Here is a 24,753-nt window from a genome sequence, read left to right as displayed (position 1 = left end):
TTAAACTTAATATTATATTAAATATATAATATATAATCTTTTGTTGTCACTGCCAAATTCAAAAACTAGAACAAACATAAACTTAAACAAAAATTAATTAATTAATTAATTAAAATAAGATATTTTATGATAATTTAAATAATTAAATTATATTTATTTAAAAATAATAAAGGTATACATATCATTTTTTTATCTTATAAATTTATGTGATAGTTTATTTTTTATAAGTGATTATAGCTCTTTTTCTTCATTAAATTTACATTGCTAGATACATTAGAAACTAAAAATAGTTAATGCATATATATTATTGGCTACACTATGAATTTTTCTATTCTTATCTTATTTCTATTATTAATTTCTTTTTAAATATTATTAAATTATATATATATATGTTATGTGGCTATGTAAATATATGTTTATATCAATGTTATGTTTGATGTCAAAGATTATTAATATAAATATTTATATATATAATAAAATTATAATTTATTCTATTATATATATTTTTATAAAAAAATAATAAATTAATTTTTATTAAAATTCTAAACAATGTTTAGAACTTTAAAACGAACTAAATTTGTACACTTTGCTGCTTTTATTTATATATATATATATATATTTCTATATATGAGTATATATTATGTATAGGCAAAGTTAGTGATAGGAGAGAGAGAGAAACAACAACGTGGTGTGATGGGAATAAGAGAGGTATAGGAAGAGAGATAGGAATACAAAAACATGTGATTTGCCTGGTTTGGTGCATGTGAGTGATTGTGATCTATGAGGACACGTGGTGTCAGATCAGTGGTACCCACATTATTATTATTATTGTTATTATTATTATTATTATTATTATTATGTGGTTCTCTTTTGGATGGAATAATATCTATCAAATTAAATATATATATATATATGATATACACTGCCTAATAACCTAATCAAGAACTACTGCAAATCAAAATGTGTACTACTCTACTCTCATCATCAGACCTTTAATATATATATTTGACAATTGCAGGCAGCCTTGGCTTGGCTTGGCATAATTACAACTATCATTTTTTTTCTCCCTTTGTGTGGGCCTCTCATGGTAAACTTCCTAGTATATCATATATATATATATATAGAGAGAGAGAGAGAGAGAAAGAGTAGATTGATGGGTCACGGGATTACACTTAGTTTAAGCAAAGGAAAGTCACGCTCACCACCCGCAAAGAGAGAGAGAGAGTACAGTCCATGCATGCAATATATATAAATGTATAAATATATAAATATATATGTGTGTATATATCGCACTCAAATTTTCATCTTCAGTGACTAACCAACTACCACCTTTTTGTTCTGCCTTCTTCTTCCTCTCTTCTTTTATTGGCCGTTCTGTGACAACTTTTCAAGATCCTGTTACTAAAGTTATTACTTTTATATATTTAAGTATATTCTAATTTATTATTATTTGTCTTAACTTATTAGGAACATATTATTTAATTATAAAACACTTTATGAGTAAAAAAATGGTAAGATATATACATAAAATATATATATATATATGTTACGTGGGTAAAGTATGAAGAGTCACCAACTTATTTACCAAACAGGATTTATATATTCTGACCAAGCTACTGAATCTATATTGATGGAATGGTTATATACGAAGCTCACTTTCTCTTAATTAATAACAAGATCGACTTCAGTAAATATCGTTGTCATCGTTAAAAAAAATAAATAAATAAATAAAAATAAACAAGTTAAAGCACTTGTGATCAAAAATTGCATTTTCCCATATCGAATTTAGGGTGGCCCACTTTATTACATTAATTATACATAAGGGCAAAAAAATTATCTTGTACTTTTGTTAAGAAAATTAATCGTTGATAGTAGAGTCTAGCTAGTGGTCCAAATTTTTGGCTCTTTCGTTGGTCAAATACAAGGGCTTTCATGAAAATGGCCACTTTCCCTATAAGAGTGGGGTAAAGATGAGACTGTGTGTTTGTGTATATACATATATCCAAAATTAGCATTCCACAGTTGAAGTACCAAAGGGAAAGAAAAAAAATAAAGAAAAATCCAAAGATTATGTATATATATTGAATTTTCTATTATTTAGTCTCTTTTATTAAAAACACATGCAATGAGCACTTTGATTTTTCATTGATTATTTTGAAAGATCATATCAAATTGAGTATGTATGTAATAGTATATGTCATTAATTTAACAAGGAGAGTTGTTGGTATTTGATGTCATAGATGTTGGACTATAAATTATAGTTAACATATAATAAGGCATGCCTTCTAATTTATAAAATAATAACACTTTACTTTTAATTTATTCTGAGTTGTTTTAGACCTGTATTTAAGGGAATTGAATGATAATGCCAGAAACATTAGAAAATGTTTCTTTTAAAAAACATAAAAATAAGTGGCTTACAAATTTAGAATTACCAAAATCACTTTCTTAAAATATACAATTTGATCATTCGTAGCAAAGCAGATTCTAAAAAAGTAAAAATACGTACTTCAATAACTTAATGCTCGTTACAAGAAAAATAATATTAAATAACAAAAAAGCTTGGGGACAAACCTATTTCTTTCTTTAGTCACAATGAAATGAAAGAGAGAAGTATGGCTACCTTTGGACAGCCGGTTTAGATTGAATAACTCTTATTCAATAGGATTTTTCATAGATTTATCCCATTTTTAACAACCAAAAAAAATATATATTATGAGTTTCAAACTTGAATTTTGCTTACTAATTTAATTAATAATTTAATCAGTTTATTACTTTATCCCTCCAGTATCGGGAGCTAGTCCACGTATTACTTAATGTAAAAAAATAGTGGATTAGCATTCAATTTATTCTCTTCGCAAATAAACAATTCATTCATCACTCGAAAAAGAAAAAAAGAAACATTCGATCATTACCAAACTTCAATTAGAATAAAATTTATTCCTTTAAATCAGAAGTTGATTAAGTGGGAACTACATCTCATATAACTGGGTGGGAGATGACCAAGTCTCAGATTTTCATAATCAATTCAGGCCTTTTTTATCACACGAGAACGTTAGTGGGATTAGTTAAGCAAATCTACTGCGGCTACATGTATATAATTAACAAATCTATCTTTAAACATTGGATTGGTATTCTAACACAAGGGCTGAACTTGACCCAACAAGTGGATTAAAAATAATGAAATAGAAATTAAGGACATCGTGTAAAACACGTCGCCTCATTCTAAATAATCTAATCTACTTAGATGCCATTGCCTATTAAAATAATCACAAACTACCATAAATCGATCGAAAGCAGGGCAATCGAAAACATTAAATAGCATTTGATTAAAAAAAAAAGTATTAAATAGCAGTTGCTGAACCATTAATTATCAGAGCATTTTTCATTAATAATTTTTACTACTACTACTACTACTACAACATTTCTGGGCCAATTTAGACCCGTATAGCATTGTGCACTGCACTATCAATTTAGTACCCTTCTTTTTGCAAAAACTAATAATAAAAATAACAATGGGGCTACTAGTGAATAATCTAAAGATCAAAAAGTACATAATGCAAAAACTGGTGATGGCAATTAACCAAGTAAAAGTGTTGATAATATCTCCCCCATGGTCTTCTCAGATGTTTCACCACCTTCCTCGTCCATCTCCAAGCCCGATTCAAGAACAGCAGCATCTAGAACTAATTTACGTTTTGCAATCTCATATATATTTTCATCAACTGTACCCTTGGTTACCAACCTGAAAAGATCATAAGCCATTGGTGATCATATAAAAGAAACGGATTCAACGAAGGGGCAGTAAAGGAAAGAAAGAGACGGGACATGATTGTCAGAGAAAATATACCTGTATATTGTAACGGGTTTTGTTTGACCGATACGATGGCAGCGATCTTCTGCTTGTCGGTCAATTTGTGGGTTGAAATCCATGTCGTGAATAATAACAGTATCAGCCCCGGTCAAGTTCAAACCTTGCCCTCCAGCTCTCGTGGACAGCAAGCATGCAAATATAGAAGTGTCATTATTGAATGTGTCAACTATGGTCTGTCTCTCTGTTACCTGAGTACTGAGTAACCAAATTGAAACTTCGTGAGTAGGCGTGATAAATTTAGACAAGCTACAAACTATAGTTCAAATAAGCTACTTAGGCAAAAAAACAATGTCTAGTCCTTGTCCATTTTGAAAAGGTACTCATTTGTTGGGATAGATCACTGTGAACTGTGCAATGAGTGAAAAAAACCTACAATAGTATCTTTCTTTTTTCCTCTTTTTGAAGCAAAACACCACTACTTTTATTATTAAAAAGTAGAATCAAACAAGAGGTAGTCAGGTCTACAAAGATTGTACCACCCATCGAACAGAGAATAAATAAAAACAATCAAAGAAAAAATTCAGGAGTAATACAACAACAATACAAGAAAACCTAAAGTAGTATCTTCTATGAAGCTTCAGATTATTATCTGATCAAAGAATTGAGGTTTTCTTTCTTATATGTGAAAAACCGATGTTTCATGCGTAAAATCTTAAATTTTGGTGAGAACTGGACAAGGCTCTAATGTTGTTCAAACTAAATCAGATCTAAGTATCAGCCCTGTGTTATCAATTGAATTATACAATTCAAAAGCTTAGTTGTAGAAATAAGAAATAATCCTATATTTACAAGCGTACTCATTGAAAAGCAAACTACTTTAGCTCTTGATCTTTAGCCAAAAAAGGAAATTGACAGAGTAAAATCTGGGCATGGCAAACTATCAGTAACAGGGTAAACAAGGAGCAAAAAAAGACCTGCTCCACCATCAAAAAATAACTGAAATTAACAAGAGTCATGCATGATAATTCTCAAATGATTTCCAACCAAAGAAATAGATTTAACTTAAATCCCCTTCTGTCGAGGATGATTTCCAAATAAAAAAGAGAGTGAAAAAAACAGAAGCAAAACTAGAGAAAATGGGAAAGAAAACCTTAAGGGGTTATTTGGTATGGAGAGTTCAAAATTTTATAAATTAAGACACAATTGAAGAGGAGTAATGTGATTGTCTAGAAACCCCTACAATTGTGTTTGGTTGAGCATGAAAATCTTTATTCGATTTCTAAAGATATTATATAAATGAGTATGGTTGCACTTGGAAATCTTCTAATTTTTAACTTATTGACAAAAAAAGCTTAAGAATTAGTGTGGGCTCCACAAAATTTAGATGGAGTGTAATGTGCAATCAACATATTGGGGTGGGTTTTATTTTAACACCAGAGGGTAAAGTGAAATCATATGAGATTCACTAATGTAGACTTAAGGAAAGCCAAAACAAGTAACAAGTGAAAGGTTGGAGATTCTAATTCACGTGCAAACATTTCCTCATACCAAAGAGTCCATGACAGACTGGTTGAAAAAGTCCTGCCTATGGTTTGCCCAAAGGCATACTTCAATTCTACCAAAATTAATGGAATTAACTAATCGAAAAATGATTGAAACAAATTACTAGTGGTTTCCCTAAGTTTGAATAACTCAAAATCTGACAAGCTTGATTCAGTTTCTGGATTTTTCATCCCAACGACGAGCATTCCATATCAACTTCTATTATATAATAAATGTATAATATATTATTTTTCCAAGGGGGGCAGGTTGACGTTAATTAACCCAGTCTGGTCTTCATTACCGATTTATTATCTATCCCTCTTTAGAGCCCCAGCTAATGTAGTAGATATCTGATAGGATAGACCTGTCAAATGGTTAGCCAAACAGTACAAAAACAAGGAAAATGAAAGAAAATCTCCTCTGTATTGCAATACCATGTTTTCGAGAGTCTGGTCTCTCCCACAATGGGTTACACCCTCTACCAAATTCTTCACACCAACTCACAGCTCACTCTCCCCCTCTTATTCTCTACCCCACTGGTCATACCGTGTACCTTACTCCCACCCAAACTAACCTCACATAACTAACTCATACCAGACCCTACTACAAAATATCAGCTGCTGTTATTCCACTTTAAGTCTTCCTATTTCTTCTAGCATATACATATGCAAGGGGTGGCCTATCAATACCGCGACCACAAGTTTCACTTTGTCCTCAAGGTGGAAATCAAGAAATTGTTCCTGGATCACACAAATTCCTCCCAAGTAGCTTCGAATTCAAGCAGGTTCACCCACTTGATCAAGGCTTGAGTTGCTTCCTTATGAGTCACGGGCCTAACCTCCAAGACCGATTCGGGTTCCAAAGTCCATTCTAACTCCGCTATCAAACCAGGAGGTAAAGTAGTGGCCTGCTGATTTGGTCCAAGGGCAGCTCGGAGGAGTGAAACATGAAAAACAAGATGGATAGTGGCCTCCCGAGGCGGCTGGAGGCAATATGCTGCAGTACCAACAGGAGCCAACACAGGAAAGTGCCCGAAGAAACGAGGGGACAGCTTCTCATCGAGTCTTTTAGCCACGAAACGCTAACAGTAAGGCTTCAACTTCACATAAACCAAATCACCTAGTGCATGCATACTGTACATCCCATTCCCATCTCTTACGATCAGCTTGAGCTTTCATCTTCTGTTGTACCTGATGCAAATTTTGCTTCAGCAATGCGAGGACATCATCTCTAGCTTGAAGACGTTGTTCCAATGTTGATACCTTGGTGTTGGCTGGTTCAAAACGGACCAAAGGAGGAGGGTCCCTATGATAAAGTGCCCGGAAAGGTGTCATACCAGCCGAAGAGTGGAAGGAAAAGTTGTACCAATGCTCAGCCCACGAAAGCCACTTGACCCACTGGTTGGGTCTAGAATTGACAAAGCAGCGAAGATAAGTCTCCAAACCACGGTTGACCACTTCTGTCTGACCATTGAACTGTGGGTGGTAGGTTGTACGTTGCTTCAAGGTCGAGCCTTGCAAGCGAAAAAGCTCCTTCCAAAAAAGGCTAAGAAAAATCTTATCCTGATCTGAAACAATTGACCGAGGTATACCATGCAACTTCACAATCTCACGCACAAACAATGCTGCAACAGTAACTGCGGAAAACAGATGACGAAGAGGTTTAAAATGACCATACTTGCTCAATTTGTCCATTACCACTAAAATAGAATCGAATCCATTCGAAATGGACAGCCCCTCAATGAAATCCATGGAAATGTCTTCCCAGACCTGCTCGAGGATTGGCAATGGCTGTAAAAGACCAACAGGAGATTGAGCCAAATACTTGTGTTGTTGACCTGGCACACGGCGCATTCAGCAACAAATTTCTGGATGTCCTTCCTCATTCCTCACCAATACAAGTCAATGGCTACTCACTGAAATGTCTTGAACACCCCTGAATGCCCACCAATGGTGCTACTGTGATATTCTTGTAGCAACAAGGGAATGAGTGGAGAGGAAGATGGTATCACCAAACAACCCTGAAACTTGAGGCACACGTGCACCAACGAGTACCTCACACTTTGCTAGCTCGACAACAAGTCTTTCATCACTTTGGAGAGTGTCGGATCAACAGCGACTTGTGCTTGTAAGTCAGGAATAGATAAGACATTTGGGACTGAAATGGCAGCTAATGAAACTTCGCAATACATCGAGATAAGGCATCTGCAGCTTTGTTTTCCAAACCGAGTCTATATTGAATAGAAAAGTCATATCCCAATATTTTAGTGAGTCATATCTAACGTTCAAAAGCAACCAATCTTTGCTCCAACAAGTACTTCAAGCTTCGATGATTCGTCCACACCAAGAACTTACGCTCCAACAAGGACGCCACTTGAGAATGGGCAGCACTATTGCCATCAATTCCCTCTCATATATCGACTTCGTGCATGCCCGCGACGATAAAATCTAACTGTAGTAAGCAATAGGGCGACCATTTTACATCAACACAACTCCTAGACCCACTCCAGAAGCATCCGCCTCAAGGATAAACAACACTGAAAAATCTAGTAGAGCCAACACCGGTACTGAGGACATGACTCGCTTCAACTGAAGAAAAGCCTCGTTAGCCTCTTGCAACCAACCAAAAGCATCCTTCCGTATCTGATCAGTAAGAGGCTTGGCAATATTGTCGTATCCCTACACAAATTTTCTATAGTAGCCCGTGAGTCCTAAGAAGTCGTGTAACTCCTTGATCGTCTTAGGGGTAGGCCAATTGACCATGGCCTCCATCTTACTTGGGTCGGCTGAAACCTCTTGATCTGAAATAAAACAACCCAAGTACTCCACCCTCTCTTAATTAAACATGCATTTCTTTTGGTTGGCATGAAGGCTATGTTGTCGAAGACAGTCCATCACCAACGCTAAGTGTTGTATGTGCTCCTCCATGGACGGGCTATAAATAAAAATATCATCAAAAAATACCAATACAAATTTGCACAAGTCCCAAAACACCTCATTTATAAGGGCTTGGAGAGTCATCGGGGGCATTTGTGAGACTGAAAGGCATCACCAAGAACTCATAGTGCTCCTCATGTGTCCTAAATGTCGTTTTCTCCACATCCCGAGCTGACTCTAATCTGGTGGTATCTAGCTTCGTAAAAACTTGTGCACCGTGAAGCTCATCCAATAGCTCATTGATCACCGAAATAGGGAACTTATCAGCCACCGTTTCGCAGTTTAGAGCCCTATAATCAACACAAAAACGCCAACTTTCATCCTTTTTCTTGACCAACAATGTCAACCTCGAAAATGGGCTTGTACTTGGCCTAATATTACCCGCTTGTAGCATCTCCGTTACCAATCGCTCAATCTCATCTTTTTGGACTTGTACGCACCGATACGGTAGTACAGATATCAGGCCTGCTCCTACTCAAAGATTAATCGCATGCTCTCGGGATCGAGGAGGCGGTAAACTTGATGGCATCTCAAACACAGACTCGAATTGCTGAACAACCGATGATACCGACTGGGGCAATGGCTGTTCTTGCCCTTCTGCCTCCATAGACAACGCCCCAAAATAAACCCAAAACCCTTGTGCCTCTTTCTCCATAGACAGAATCATAGCCTTGAGTGAAATAGGAGACTTACACAAACAGGGATCCCTTACAAGGTAACCCACGCACCAGCCATTTTAAACTTCATCACCATTGTCCTCCAATTCACTTGCATGTTACCAAGAGTCTGTAACCACTTTATACCTAAAATCACATCAGCCCCCCAAGTTCCAGTGGTATAAAATTTGTGACCACCCTTAAAGCACCCAAATCCAACTCCACTTAGGCGCAAATACCCTCCATCTGACCTTACCTCCAGTATCCAACAATACTCCACAGCACGTGGTAGCTGTGATTGGAATGCCCATCGCCAATATCACATCCATGGAAATAAAATTGTGAGTTGCACCACTATCAATTAAAACAGTCATTGGTTGCTACCAGATGTGTCATGCAAGCTTCATAGTATGAGCAGAAGTGATACCCACCAAAGAATTAAGAGAAAGGGTTGCCAATGTCTCCTCGGTACCCAAGGTTTCACCAGAGTCCAAAGATGGTGGTGGTGACTCGTCCTTTGTTGTTGAATCCTCTTCATCTGTCATCAATAACACCGGCAAAAATTTCTGATCACACTCATGACTACAGTGGAATCTCTCATCACACTTAAAGCACACCCCACGAGCTTTCTTGTCTTGGTATTTAGCCACGGTCAGTCTTCGGAAATGGGATGGCTTCAATGTTGGAGCATCGCCAGTTTTGGTGTTGCTTGTCGCCTGAGAAGTAGTCGGAGCAAGTGGTGTGAGCGATTTGCCGAGGAAAGGGTTCAAGGAATTTCGGAAAGAAGTAATTGGGCTAACACTGGGTTTGGAAAAGGTGGGTCAACTCATGTGGCCCGTATCAAGTAATTGGTGGCCTTCTTCAATTCGCTGGGTCGTGTCCATGATTTCGACCAGGCCCACAGACAAGAGAATATGCATGCAAGGCAGCTTTGTGTCCTCCTTGAGCACTCTTACGAAACTTCCTTCAAGGATATGGTCGGGTGCATTGGGGACCCGTGAAGCCAGGACCTCCCATCGGACACGATAGTCCTTGACGGTGGAAGTTTGAGTAATCGACATCAGCTCCTCAAAAATAGATCCCACCGAAGCAGCTCGGAACCGGAGAATGATGAGCCTCTTCAGAGTTGCCCATGACATGATCGACCTACACTGGTTTGAAACCAAGTTGAGGCATCACCATCTAACCCAATAATGGCGGTCTCAAGCATCATTGGCTCTATCATTCTAGCAAGAAGAAAATAATGTTCAGCTTGATAAATCCACCCGTCTGAATTCTCTCTCGTGAACAATGGCAATTCCATCCTTGGTGGTCGAAAATCCTGACCATAATTTTGCTCGGAGCAGTAGGATTCAAATCGAGTCGGCAGGTCCGACGTGGCTGTCAGCTGGGATGTAGTCGGAAAGCACGATGAAATCGGCGCCGAAGCCGCAGAATTTTCCCCCACCACCGAGTGTCGATGACGATCGGCACTGGCAATAGTCGCGCCAACGGTTGGCTTGCCCGAAGCTTGTAACAGCTGAGCCAAGTGAGCACCAAGTAATCCATCTTCTTCTCCATCTCAGGTAACCTCTGAACTTCTGTTTTCAGTAGCTCCAATTCCTTGGGCAGATGCTGAAATTCATAACGAACCGCTTGTAAGTCCCGATGAACTTCCGATTGAATAGCCTCCATTTGTTCCTCCAAAACTTCTAGTTGCAAATCCTTCTTGGGTCTCATTCGATCGAGTACTCTTAAACCACTTTGATAGGATAGACCTGTCAAATGGTTAGCCAAACAATACAAAAACAAGGAAAATGAAAGAAAATCTCTTCTGTATTGCAATACCAGGTTTTCGAGAGCCCGGTCTCTCCCACAATGGGTTACACCCTCTACCAAATTCTTCACACCAACTCACAGCTCACTCTCCCCCTTTTATTCTCTACCCCACTGGTCATACCGTATACCTTACTCCCACCCAAACTAACCTCACATAACTGACTCATACTCGACCCTACTACAAAATATCAATTGCTGCCATTCCACCTTAAGTCTTCCTATTTCTTCTAGCATATACATATGTAAGGGGTGGCCTATCAATATCTTGGAAAAATGATAAGGAAATTTTTTGGGGAAGGTGGAAAGTTAGGAGGGGGTGAGCACCTAGTATCTAGGAAGATAGTGTGCCGAACAAAGGATAAAGGAGGTTTAGGCATTGGAAACCTTCATCTGAGAAACAGGTCCTTATTGATGAAATGGTGGTGGAGATTTCCTTTAGAACAAGGTTGGTTATGGTGTAGAGTAATCAAAAGTATGGCTTGCACAAAAATGGGTGGGGGTACCAAAATCAACTCTAGACGGGCCCATGGAAGGGCATAGCGGTTCTGTTTGAAGAGTTCTCGCAACTGGTGGCTTTTAAGGTGGGTAAAGAGAACCATATTTGCTTTTGGGAAGATATTTGGACTGGTTCGAAGGCCTTAATGGAGTCTTTCTCTGCGTTAGCTAGACTATCCTCCAAAAGGCAACACTGCATTTCAGACTTTGTATCTGATTACACACATCCCTTGTTGTGGAATTTGCCCTTTATTAGGAACCTAAGAGAGAGAGAGATTTTTGACTCAATTCGCTTACTAGACAACTTGGGCAGTGCCCAAGTTTGTGCTCTACTTGAAGACGGTAGAATTTGGAAAGGGAATAGTACAGGAATCTTTGCTTGTAAGACAGCTTTCAACATGCTTCGAGAAAATGGTGCAATTTCTCCTCCAAGAACTAATTCTCTTTGGAAAGCATACATACCCCCGAACGTTAGAATCTTTATATGGTTGATGTTGTGGGACAAGGTGAATGTGCATGAAGTCCTTCAAAGAAAGAAACCGTTTTTGGTTATCTCACTAGGTTGGTGTGTGTTGTACAGAAAGGCTAATGAGACCAGTAATAATTTATTCATTCATTGCGACTATTCACTGAAGCTGTGGTACAAACTAATTATAGAGTTCGGTTTGATTTGGGGTATCCCTGCTAAGTGTGTGGATTATTCTTGTTTCATGTTGGAAAGAGCAAGGATAGTCAAACCCCCTGGACTACTGTTGTTTCCGCCATATTTTGGGGATTATGGGACAAGATCAGGCTATGGGTAGTGTAGCACTCAAGTTGTACAATACAAAGGGTCTCAAAGGGATTCCACTCTCTTCCTTTCTTAGATTGGGATACCATTTTGTATTGATCGATGTTTTGTGTTTCTATTTAGGTTTTGGTTTCGTGCTTAAATTTTGTTTTTGCTTTTGTTTGCTTGTTTTCTTTCTTTTTTTCGGTGTTTCTCCACTACAAGTGAGGCCTATTAATAAAGTTGGAAGAAAGTCACTCATGTACGTGCGAACTTTGTCTCTTTTCAATATTCTTGCATACATAAATTCAATGTACATACATACATGTCTTTAGATCAAATTTTGCCTTTGCAAGTATGGGTTGAAAACGACAGTTGGAAACTATCAACACTTGGATTGGTGAATTTTACAACCCAAGTTATAAGGTCCAAATGAAACTCAAAACAAAACTTATTGAATGATTTTGATTGTATTGGACTAGTCCCCTAAAATGGTTTAGGATAGATCAAAAATTACAAACCAAACTTATTATATAATTCAAATTGTTTCAAATTAGTCCCTAAAATGGTTTAGATTGGATTAAAAAACTCAAACCTTAGGTCAACATGATTTAAATGAACACCCCTATTTGCTCCCAATCTCCTTACATGATCTCGAGTTCCATCCATCTACAAAAAAACTACCACTACAAAACCATAGGCTCAACCAGGCCTCCAACTTCAGCTGCCAAGTAAATCTACAAAACTTCCATTTATCGAACACAATAAATAAATGAGGGGGGAGAGAGGAAAGGGAGGGAAGGAGGGAGGGAAAGAATGCAAGCGGAATATGACAGTAGGTTTCTGAAAAAGTTGAATAGGCAAGCCACATAATGCGATCTAGCAATCAGACCATGCATATTGAGAAAGAAACACGCACAAAATAAAGAACTAATTATATGACCCAAGAGCACTATACATGTAGAAACAAGCAAACCATGCTTTCTATCATCCCCAAGTTCTACAATTGACTACAAAGGCATCATATAAAATTTTCACAATAAATTACTCACAGGTTATAAGTGGACTAAAATATTCAGAAAACTTTTACGTCACCTAAATTGTAAAACTATACAGTAGGCACAACAATCTTCAGCTTTACGCAACAGAGAGAAAATCCTTGGAAGTAATTTAGCCAATCAATTAGGTACATATATTTGAAAGAAACACGTACCAGATGCTACAGCACATTTGTTACACTATTGAGAACATATTGTCCAAGTCAAATAAAAAAAAAGCGCCTACCTTCCATCAAGACGTCTATACGAAAGCCCAATGACATCCAAAGTCCACTCCAAGACATCAAGCATCGATGTCCACTGGCTAAATATCAGGACTCTATGCCCATCTTGTTTAAGTGAAGGAAGAAGTTCGGCCAGTGCCTGTCAAGACAGCTTAAATCTCAAATTTAAGAATAAAGTTCATAATAAAACAATATCCATCCAAACTGTTTAAGGCCATTTAAGCAATTTTCAGAATTAAAATCATACCTGACATTTTCCTGAACGCATCACATATTTGTCTTGAAGGACACCCTTTGAATCAGAAATACTATGATAAAGTAAAAGCTGCAGAAAGATACCATTAAAAAGCATTAATGACTAATAGTCCTAGTAAATTCATTTGCAGCACTGTATGGATGCTAATATTATACAGTTGGACACTGTATAGCTACTGGAATTTGGTCTAGTAAAGTCGTGTGTGTGTGCAAAAACCAATAATTCAGAGAGTTTTACTGTGTCCAACCATATAACATACATCCACTGATTCGTTGATAGAAGATTCACCATCACAGTAGCAAATCACAAACATGAAGGTTCGCCATAGCAGATTAAACAGAATCACAAGCAAACATGAGGGACAAACTATGATCCATAACAAACATGAAGGTCCATACTCGATATACACACTATACAGGACAATTAAATTACTAACTAGAGTGTAGACAAAAACATCATAGCTGGTTACCTTTTATACGACTGACAAGTATAGAACAAAAGGCAAATCTTAGAGATTGGTGGTATAAAGAGAAAAATCACATCTTTCCCATAAATTATGGACAGATATACATAGAACAAAGAAGATGGAATATTTTCTAAATTCTGTGGCGGTTAGTTACTGACTAAAATCGAGTACACTCGCAACTTACAGTACAGGTGGGATCATTTTTCTTCAACTAGCAAGGATAATGATAGTAGAAATGAAAAGTATGATCTTCGTGGAATTTGAGCTTCGTCAAAAATTTGATACAATGGGAATTAGAGCAGGTCTTAAGGTTGATAATAATGCTGGATTCAGCTTAACTTCTGTGAGGAAGTATTAGATAGGATCATTTGGAAGCTGGAAAGTTCTGAGATGAGATGCTCTCTTGTAGATTTTGTTTAAAGAATTAACTGTATGATGGCAGTTTGCCTTTACAACATTATTCCTTTCTTTGGAAAACTCCTATTTCACCAAAAGCATAAACCTTAATTCCAGCTAGCTTTTGATTTCGGTGAAATTAAATATTTACAGTATTCTACAGAAGCATAACCTTATTCAGATATTTCTCCAAGCAGGTGTATATCGTGTAAAATGAATTGCATATCTTTGGATCACCTTTTTCTATGTTGTTCTATAGCAGGAGGGCTTTGTCCAATCCAAGTTCCTAAAAGAATATGGTTTGCTTTGGTATTGCCTGTTCAATGCAAGAATTTGTTACAGTTGATGCTAATTTTCATGGGGTCTATTTTTTTTCTTTTTTTTTTTTTGTTTGGAAAGTGCTTCATAAACTAGACAAACACTGCCAAAAGAGGAAGGTGGATCCCTCACAAAAAATTATCAGTGGTTGAAGATACTCGAGACCACTTGGCTAAGCTATCAGCTACTAGATTAAATTGCCTAGGAACATAACAGGCCCATACATTACTAACCTGAGTCATAAATAAAATAGGCCCTGAAAGAAGCCTAGAATGAGTCAATCAGAGCAGACTCCCTTATTAAGACCCACAACCAACTGTTTTGAATCCATAATAAAAAAAAATCCACATTGAGCCAGTCTCTCAATCTAGCTGAATGCACAGCCAAAATGAGAGCTCTTAGCTCAGCTTCCGTGACTGAAGAGGAACCACCATACTTCATGGTAATGACAACAGCTTCTCCACCCAGATCCAAATGACCGCTGGCAGCCCCAAAGAACCATTGGAACAGACACATCAGATACCACAGTCAGACAGAAACATTGCAGAACGGGCGCTCGAACTCGGTAGTGACAGGAGGATCTGGGCTTGAGGGGACAGAGTGAAGGTCAGGTAGACAGCATGTAAGTTTGAAGGCCAGGATCCGATGATTTGTGTTGCTGAGTAACTCCTCTGTTTGATTTTCCCTTGTTTGTAAATGGTGATATTTTGCACACACCACACACACTCCCACAGAGAAATAGCACACGGAATGAAATCTTGGTGATTTTCAAGTTTAAAATTCATAACCCACTTGACAAAATCCTCTGTGCTCTGGCATTGAATTCAATCAGAACTAATCCCCCATTGTGAGCCAAACCGGAGAGCTTTGGCAAAGGAGCACTCTTCAAAAGAAGAAACTGAGGAATGTAGAAGCATAGATAGTCTGTGGTTGGAAATAATATTATACTGTAGTCTTTTAAGACTACGTAGAGAGTTCAGAGTCTTTATGGGATGGAGTCAGTCAAGTAATGGGTGTTTGATACTAAAAATCATATTCTAAATTTCATCAAGGATTGTAAGTTCTAAGATGACATCTTATCATCTTTTAAAACTTCTATACAAACATTTTATAAATATAAAAATATCAGCTCCTGTTTCTATTTTTGTTTTTATTGTTTTAATTTAAAATAAAAATGAAAAGTTTGATCCCAAGGAAGATGGATTAGAAACCTAAATTTTCAAAAAAAGTAAATAAAATTATGCTCCACCATGGTGGAAATAAATGCTAACATTAGTTTACACAACATGGAAAATCATGATCTCATCCTCACCGTAGTATAAGATAAGGCATTACTCCTCGAGTGCCCATATAAATAGCAATTGCTGCGTAAGCACTCAAGGACTTGAACCTTAGACACCACTATATATATATATACACACGTTATTTTTTTGAAAAAGAGACAAAGGTCATATGAGTGACCTCCTCTCAAGTGTATTAAAAGCCCATTATTGCGGAGGAAAACCTTGGTAACAAACAGGAAAACTAAGGAAATACAAAAAATAAAGAGAAACAAAACTCTAGCAACACAATATAAAAGACAACTACAAGAAAAACTGTAAACTAAAAACATATATATAATGACAGAAAATGTACAGGACATGGGCACAAGGTATCCCCTAAAATAAATAGATTTCAAAATTAAAACCCATCCCTCAGCAAATCTGCAATCAAAATACTTTAAAAGCCTTGTTGTGTCTACTACCCGGAGAGCTACCCAATCCTTAGCTCTAACCAATCTTTAAAGATCTTCCTTATTTTTCCAAGCCAAATTGTCAAAGAGATCACCATACTAGTGTTCCTCGGCTACTTTCCTCTACCCACTTTCCAAGGGGAAAGCCACCTTAAAAAAAAATATCAAACCATTCGTAGGATACACCCACTGAAAATTAAAGTCAAACTACACCATCCTGTATAATTCCAAGAAACAGGACATGTACCTTGGAATAAACTTGATAGAAAACTCAAGCGGACGAATTCACTTGTTTGTGTTTTCAAGATGAGACTTCTATATGGTCACCATGCCAAAAACCTAATTTTGTTCACATTTTCCCTTTAGGGAAATTGGTTGACCTCATCATGACAACCACAATTTTGAGATACTAAAAAGGAATTTAGCACAATATCCTTATATTCAAAACCAACAAAAGTAAACATGAATTCCCAGCCCTCATTACTAAATACTAGATCCACTAAATACAATTAATACACAAAATGAGATAGTGACAAGGATGGAAAATCACATGCAGAAAAGCCTCTAGAGCTTTCCGAAAGGACTGGTTAGTGTGTGTAACAATTCACTTAACTTTTCTAAACACTTCTCCAGCAGTGCCCAAACTCATCCTAACCAAGACATTTAATGAATCCTAACTTATCTATCCTCTTGAATTCTTTTCAAAAGCTTACACATCTACCCACTAATTTAACTATTAATAACTCTGAATCTTAGAAAATTCACTCCCCACCACTGTAAAAAAAACCATTAAGACCTCCTCACCTCCCGAAGCTACAGTATAACAAAGCAAAGAAAATCATAATTTCTTGCCACTTGCTGACATTGTAGACAAAGTGCTTATAAAGGGCCTCCAGACCCAACATTTCATCACAATCAATTTGATCACGTTCATTCAAAAATATTGGCCTGTTATAAACTAATCAACTCGTGTTCATTAAGTTACTTTTCCTCAATTTTAGAAACAAAAATATAGACTAAATCCACTTCAGGCCCAACTAAATCCCATTCCTCCAACGATTACTACCAACAGAAAATTGTAAGAGAATTATATTCTTGCACTTTACTAGATGGGCACTTTTCTTTACTAAATGGACACCTCTTGAGTTAATACAAAGATAACAAAAGGTTTCGTTATAGAAATGCAAAGCCATAGTATTTGTATCATTTACTTCTACACAAAGGTAGAAAAGACTAAGCATTTTGGCATGTCTTGCTAAGTCATATATGTGTGTATATACAAAAGTAACAATAATTGATCAGTGGGTATTACAAAGAAAGAGAAGTGGTGGAAACCACAAGACAAAACAAAAAACTAGGATCCCATCCCGTACTTTATTAATTTCATAGACTGTTGCTCAGAGGTCAAAACTAATCAAAATATGATTAATTATCACTTTAACATCATTGTGTTAAAATCATCATATTAAGAACAAGAAAAAATAAAATTAAACCCCACTACCAGCAGATAACTCCTGTACAGAGCATGTATGACTGATCCAGGATATTAATATATATTATATATCACGTTTCATGTAGATTATGATGGCAAATTTCAGAAGGAAATGAAAGGAAAATGTCTAAAATCAATAATTATATGTTGTATAAATCTTCCCCATAATTAATTGCAAGAATCAAAAGAAGTGCAAGTCACAAAATCTAGAAGTTTTACCCTGTGAATAGAGAAGTCGTTATAACTTTTGAGTTCCGCAATTACTTTGTCTACTGTACATTCAAAGCCAAATGCACCCATCGGATGTAACTTTCTAGCAAAACGAATAACATCCTCATCACTGTAAATACGCCTCACCAATAAAGGGTGATTTGCAATCTAGAAAAATGGGTACAGACAAGGGGAAAAAGGTTGAAAACAGGAGTATCAAAGATAAGCTCAATTATGTGTAATAATATTCAAGCAAAACTGGATGCTTAAAATGTTATAATAGCACCTTACGGAACTGAACAAAGTAGTTGGATATTTGTCTTCGTGGAAGAACTCCAAAAATGCTGTTTGTTTGATTCTCTGAACCTTTTTCCAAACGAGCCCGAGAAGCTGCACGATACTCCTCAATGGCTTCTTTATAGGCATCTTCTTGTTGCTTTCTCATTGCCACATACTCAACCTGCACACAAATTCCCAAACTCAAGAGAAAGGAATACACTCTAACATACCAATATACAAAACTAACCACTATCAAAAATGTAACCAAAATCATCTTACAAACCTTCTGTATTTTTGGAACAAGTTGCTGCATAACATCAGATTTTAATCGCCTCAATATGAATGGTCCCAAAATGGACTTCATGCGGCCAATCAAATCTCTATCTTCAGCATTCAACAATTTTTTTAAGTCAACATCCTCAGTACTAAAAAGATCAGGCAGCATAAACTCCAACAGAGACCACAATTCCTGCAACAAAAAGCAATCAAATCAACATCAGAAAGAAAAACCATGAAACTGAAACTAATCAAAATTACCCAAGCTTGGTAGACTAAGACCCATTCAATTTAAATAAAATGTTTCAATTACAAAAGAGCCAGGTTATGGGATATAAGAGCTCAAAACACAATAAAAAAATCAGTACATACATGTAAATCATTTTGTAGCGGTGTCCCTGTCAGCATTAAACGCTGATTTGCATTTCGAGCGACACCCATTAAATTTTTCCACCTATAGCTGCCTTTGTCCTTTAAAGCATGGGCCTCATCCATGAGCACACAACTCCATTGCCAACGTTTCAAAATCCTACGATCATCTTTCTGCTGTGCGCTGAAACATGTGAATTATAAGATTTAAAACACAGAAAATATACAATACCATTTTCCAGCTGTTGTATGCAAGCAAATTAAACCTGTGTCTCTCAAAAAGTGAATAGCACACAAGGAGAACATTAAATGGAGGTGGCAATCCAGCTTTGGATAACGAGTTCAACTCCTTTGCATATGCTGATCGAACAGCTCCATGATACTGGAGAACAGAAAACGACGGGCACCATTTTTTAAGTTCTCTTTCCCAATTTTCCAAAACTGAAGCTGGACAAACTATCAAATGTGGACCAGGATCATTATGTAGGTGGTTTAACAAGGTCAAATACGTAATAGCCTGCCAGACAAGAATAGTGTCATAATTATATATCAAAGACCCATAAACAACAAAGTGACACTGTAGCCAAAAAAAATGCCCAAGATACCTGAATGGTTTTCCCAAGGCCCATCTCATCAGCCAATATGGCTGCAAAAAAAAAAGGAAATTTAAAGTACCATTGTTGGGAATTGGGATTAAACCCATTCTACAAACAAATATTGGTAACTGAGCACGAACTGCTAAAACATGATTTCAAGTAGATAAGGACACAAATAGAATGCAGATAGTTGTGCCTCGATATAAGCATGATATATTACAAAAACAATAACACAAAAGAGAAAAAGAAAAAAGAGAAAGAAAAAAAAAGAAAAGGATGACAAGAGAGATAAAAAGTACCTCCCCCAATACCCTTCCGATGCAGCAGAAGAAGAAAGTTGACACCAACCAACTGATATGGCTTGAGAATGGGCTGAAAATTCGAATCCTCCGATGTACATGCTGCATCTACATCATCCTACAGAAATAAAGTAAGCCCTTGAAATGTCTACTACATCTAAAAACTATTCCAAATCTAATAAAATTAGTAATATACCAAAATAATGAAATATATAACAGAAAACAGAACTTTTTACTAGACTGAATATTATCCACTTGTACAATATAAACTTATTTACCGGTTTTACTGCAGGTGAAAATAAAGGCATACAAGAGAGAAATTTCATCTTTGTCCCTCAAAATCCTAACATGCAAAATATGGTAACCCGGAGAAACTCGGGCTAGTATCTCAATTGTTCTCCTTTAGCACAATCTCCTTAAATCTATTATTTTCTTTCTTACTTCCTTTTTCTAGTTTAAGTAGCTAACTTCCTATGTTCTCTTCTGTCATTACCTAATTCAGCTAAAACTCTGTAACTTATTTATCAACTGCTTTCAATTCCAAGTTTAGGGAACGAAATGGTTAAGGAAAAATAAAAGTAACCAACTGTTACAGCCAATGCACAAACAGCCAAAATGGAACTAAACTAACGCCTCCAATGCCCTCAACTAGACACCCTTCAAAATCATTAAGGCTACTTCACGTATATTCTTCATTTCGTTTCCTCTTTGGTCAGTTTGGTTCGTCAAGAATTCTCATTGACATATTCAACACCTTGAATTCGCCAAGTTACTCACATTTCCCCTAATGTAATAAACCAACATGGAATACCATTAATCAAAAGCTTCAAAGGTATCAAATTTCTCAATGCAGTTACCTGAGTGACAATTCTCACGGAAGAAGATTCCACTTCGGCATATCGATCACAGGCCGGCACGGAAGAACCGTAAAGTTCTCGTCTCAACTCGGCCGAGATTTTAGCACACTTCTGCAAAGCCTTCCCAACCACATCATCCTCATCTGCACCTTCGTCCTCTTCTCCTTCATCCTCCTCGTCAGTCGTTGACTTGACCTCGAACACTTCGGGTAACTCCTCATCACTCTCGTCATCCTCAATCACAAATCTACGGCCACGATTCGCTGGCCTGACATGCGCGACCTCCGCATCGTCGTCCTCCAAATCATCCCCGACCTCGACGCAATCGTCGCTGCTCTGATTAGAGACTTCAAGCTTTGACGAAGACCTAAAGGAGAAAGACTCAATTGGAGGAGGAGGTGGAGAAGAAGGGTTTTGAGACTTCTTGCCGAGAACTCGGGAGGGTTTAAAAGAGTGGTCTTCCCACTCGTCGTCTGAGATTTCGTGATAAACGCGCTTCATTTTTTCAAATCATAATTCGTAAGGTCTAAGAGGAAGCTCTGGAAATGGCGGACAGGGAAAGAGGATCTTTGGAAGCGAAAGCTGCAATGGAGAATTGAACCGCCATTTCCAAGGGCATGAAACCCAAAAAATTATAAGAAAGGTCGGAAGTAAAGGCGCTTACACCGAAATGACGAGCGCGGGGACACTTTGGCCTGTTTTCATTGGTTGCGAGCGATATATGAATGAACTTTTTTTTTTTCTTTAAAAAGGTTTTTAAATATCTATTTACTTATCAATAAATAAAATAATAAAAATCTGTGGAAAAAAAAAGTCAATTTTATTTTTCATTTTTAATATAACACAAATTCTAATAAAATTATAGATTACTTAATGAAAATTTGAGGAAATGTACATTTAAACAGCTTATATTGATATACCTCATTTTTACAAAATTTTAAAAATATACTTTTAATGGTTTATTGGAAAAACATACCCTTGATCAAAATTAGTGTTGGCGAATTTAGGTCAGCGAACAACGTATTGGGAAAGAATTGTAAATAATAAATAAATAAAAATATTGTTATTTGGTACCTTAAGGTGTCCAACACCATATGAGGTGTCACCCAATGATTGGTTAATGATACCTCATAATACTTATTAAATTTAAATAAGTGAGATCTGATATTAGATTACACCAATAGTGTTATGCCGCATACTTGTAGTGTTAGGCAACAGTGTGCCCCTTAGCAGTTCTCATAAAGAAAAATGACACCAAAAATTATAGTAGCTCAACCCAAGGCTCGAACCTACGTCCACTATTAAAATAATATTATCATTTAGCCTCCAAAATGTTGTTGGGTTTACCTACTTATAGGATTGTAGGTGAACGTTATGTATTACTTGGTCACTATGATGACCGTTACAAATGTTAAATAGAGGCAATAATTATAGCAATTACAAATGCTATTGAAATGTCTATTTTAATTACACGTGAATACTTGACTATTTTAGAACATTACTTATTGTATGTAGAGTTGTAAATACGGGCCGAACTTTCTAGCATGGCACAAAACTGGCACGAGCCCGGGAGGCACGATCACGACATGACATGAAAAAAATATGGGATTGGGCCAGGCACGACACGAATTGAAAATTAGCACGACATGACACGACATGGGTCTGAGCACGACACAACAAGTTCGAAGGCACGACACAAAAGCACGAACAAACTAGCCCGAAAGCACGACACGATAAAAAACCAGATATTTTGACATTAATAATGATAATAATTTTTATTTGTCAATTATCTATAAATTAAAATGATAATAAAAGTCTATTATTTTTCTCAATGTTTATAATTTTATAATTATGTTCATTTATTTTAAGATTTGTGATTTTAACATTTTAGCATTTATTAGTACGTATTCAAATTCTAATAATTATCTTTGATATAATTTTGTGTAAAGTATTGTTGAAAAGTATATAAAAATATATCAAACTATAATTTAAACAAAGAAATATATTTTGATTGGTGGTGAGTCCATTGATTCTTAAAGAGAAGGTGGATGGTTCAATTCTCCATCCTCACATTTTTTGGCAAAAATAAAATGGGCCTAAGAGTGGGTCCGAATTTGGGCCCAAATAAGGAAAGTGGGCCGACCCGAATTGGGTCCGACACGGCACGACATGGACCGGGTCGGGCTTATGGGTTGTGCTGGGCTTACTCTTTCAAATATGGGTCGGCCTGGCTCGGCACGAATTTGAATATGGGCCCGGCCCAGTCCGAATTATTCGGAAGCACGAAAATGTAGCCCGTGTCGGGCTGGGCCGACCCACATTTACAGCTCTAATTGTATGTTCACGATTGATGGACCCAAAACAAGTATGTTTTAAAAATTTATACTTGCAAGTGTACAAATCGTATATGAAATATAATGTTCATGTAAGCACGAGATCGAACTCAAAGGAGTTGTCTAAAATAAAAAAGAAAACTATTTTAAACCAAAATTAATAAATTCTAACCTAGCTCCAAAGATTGATGAGTTTTAATGTTATGAACATAAAATAAGAAATTGAAAATAAATCTATTTAAGAGAATAAACATAAACCAATAATGATTTAAAAATAAATGTTAAAAGAAATATTATTAAGATACTAGAATCCACAAAATGTAAGTTTAATAATATTTATTAGTATATTGATTCCCAAGTTTTAGTGATAGTTAAAATAAATCAAACTATCATTTTCCAATTAGATTTATAATTTTAAGCACAAATTACTTCTAAAAATATAAGATTTTTCTTCACTCTTCAAAAAGTATAATTTCAAAGTATTTAATGTGAATCAACCTAATGAAACAATAAAAAATCAAATAATATTATTTATAAGGCAAAACATAATATTTTTGTTCTAAGCATTGGATGTGTACAATTTAATGACACATCTTACACAAATAAGATTATGTTTTGCAAAATGAAGAACAAAATGCATATTATCTAACAATCCAAAATATGAGATATTAAAGATGAAAGACAAATATAAAGAAAAAAAATCCATAAACTTTGTTGCATTACAAGGGAAATCAACATGCAACATAAATATTATCTAGTTACAAGTTGCTTCATCATGATCTTAATAATCTTAAAACGATTGAAAACGCATAACTAGAATATAAAATACAAACATAACTAGGAAAATTTGGAGGAAAACCCCCAAATTGTTCCTCTAAAAATACATAGAAAATTAACTAAAAAGAATAAGAAGATGAAGAGTTTGGAGTGGTCTTGAAAGTGTATAAATTTTGTGGTGTAACCTCCCCTTCAAGCACTCACTAAACTCCCTTATTTATAGCCAAAAAAATGCTTAAAATAATCAATTTAAATTGATTAAATTAAATTTGAAATGAATAATAACATGGTATAGGGTAAATTTTAGGTGTAATGATGATTTTGGGGTAAAATGAGTAGAAAAGTTTAGGTAAAAATTGGTATTTTAGGGACAATGGGACAAAATTGCAATTTGATGGGCTCAATGGGGCTGTGGCAGGTGGGTTGCAGGTGGCTGGCTGGTTTGGGGCGGATTGGGTCGAGTGGGCCTGGGCTGCTGGGGTCTTCAGTGGGCAGGGAGCTGCTAGAGGAAGGCTGCGGACCTGAAGGCTGGGCAGGCGGGCCGAATGCTGCTGGGCCAGTGCTGGGAAGAAGCTTCATGCGGGCTGGGTGGCAGCTGATGCTTCATGGGCCTTGGGTTGGCTGCACGCTTATTGATTGTTGGGCTCAGTCGTGCAGGGCATTGGGCCGAGTGGAGAGGGGAAGGCCCAGGCAGCTGGAAGAGTTGAAGGCAGGAGGAAATTGGTGCTATTGGGAGGTGTTTCAGATTGGGCCTTAGCTTCTAGCGGGCCCACGGAGGCTGGGAG

General features: G+C 36.6%; 1 protein-coding gene across 1 annotated transcript; it reads right to left on the bottom strand.

Annotated features, from left to right (window-relative positions):
* Window positions 1–3,332: 3,332 nt before the first annotated feature.
* Window positions 3,333–21,554, bottom strand: LOC133824260 (protein CHROMATIN REMODELING 19). The gene is made up of 12 exons (XM_062257128.1): window positions 20,859–21,554; window positions 20,002–20,119; window positions 19,712–19,752; window positions 19,373–19,623; window positions 19,110–19,290; window positions 18,745–18,930; window positions 18,469–18,642; window positions 18,192–18,350; window positions 13,560–13,637; window positions 13,315–13,451; window positions 3,851–4,069; window positions 3,333–3,745 (listed from the first exon to the last, which is right to left on the bottom strand). The coding sequence occupies exons 1-12, from the start codon at window positions 21,357–21,359 to the stop codon at window positions 3,580–3,582; spliced, it is 2,211 nt and encodes a 736-aa protein (XP_062113112.1). The 5' UTR covers window positions 21,360–21,554; the 3' UTR covers window positions 3,333–3,579.
* Between the last annotated feature and the right edge of the window lie 3,199 nt (window positions 21,555–24,753).

Source organism: Humulus lupulus, chromosome 3 (genome assembly GCF_963169125.1).
Source record: "Humulus lupulus chromosome 3, drHumLupu1.1, whole genome shotgun sequence".
Classification (NCBI taxonomy): domain Eukaryota; kingdom Viridiplantae; phylum Streptophyta; class Magnoliopsida; order Rosales; family Cannabaceae; genus Humulus; species Humulus lupulus.
The sequence above is the reverse complement of the archived record's forward strand: the minus strand, read 5'-3'. Positions and strand labels throughout refer to the sequence as shown.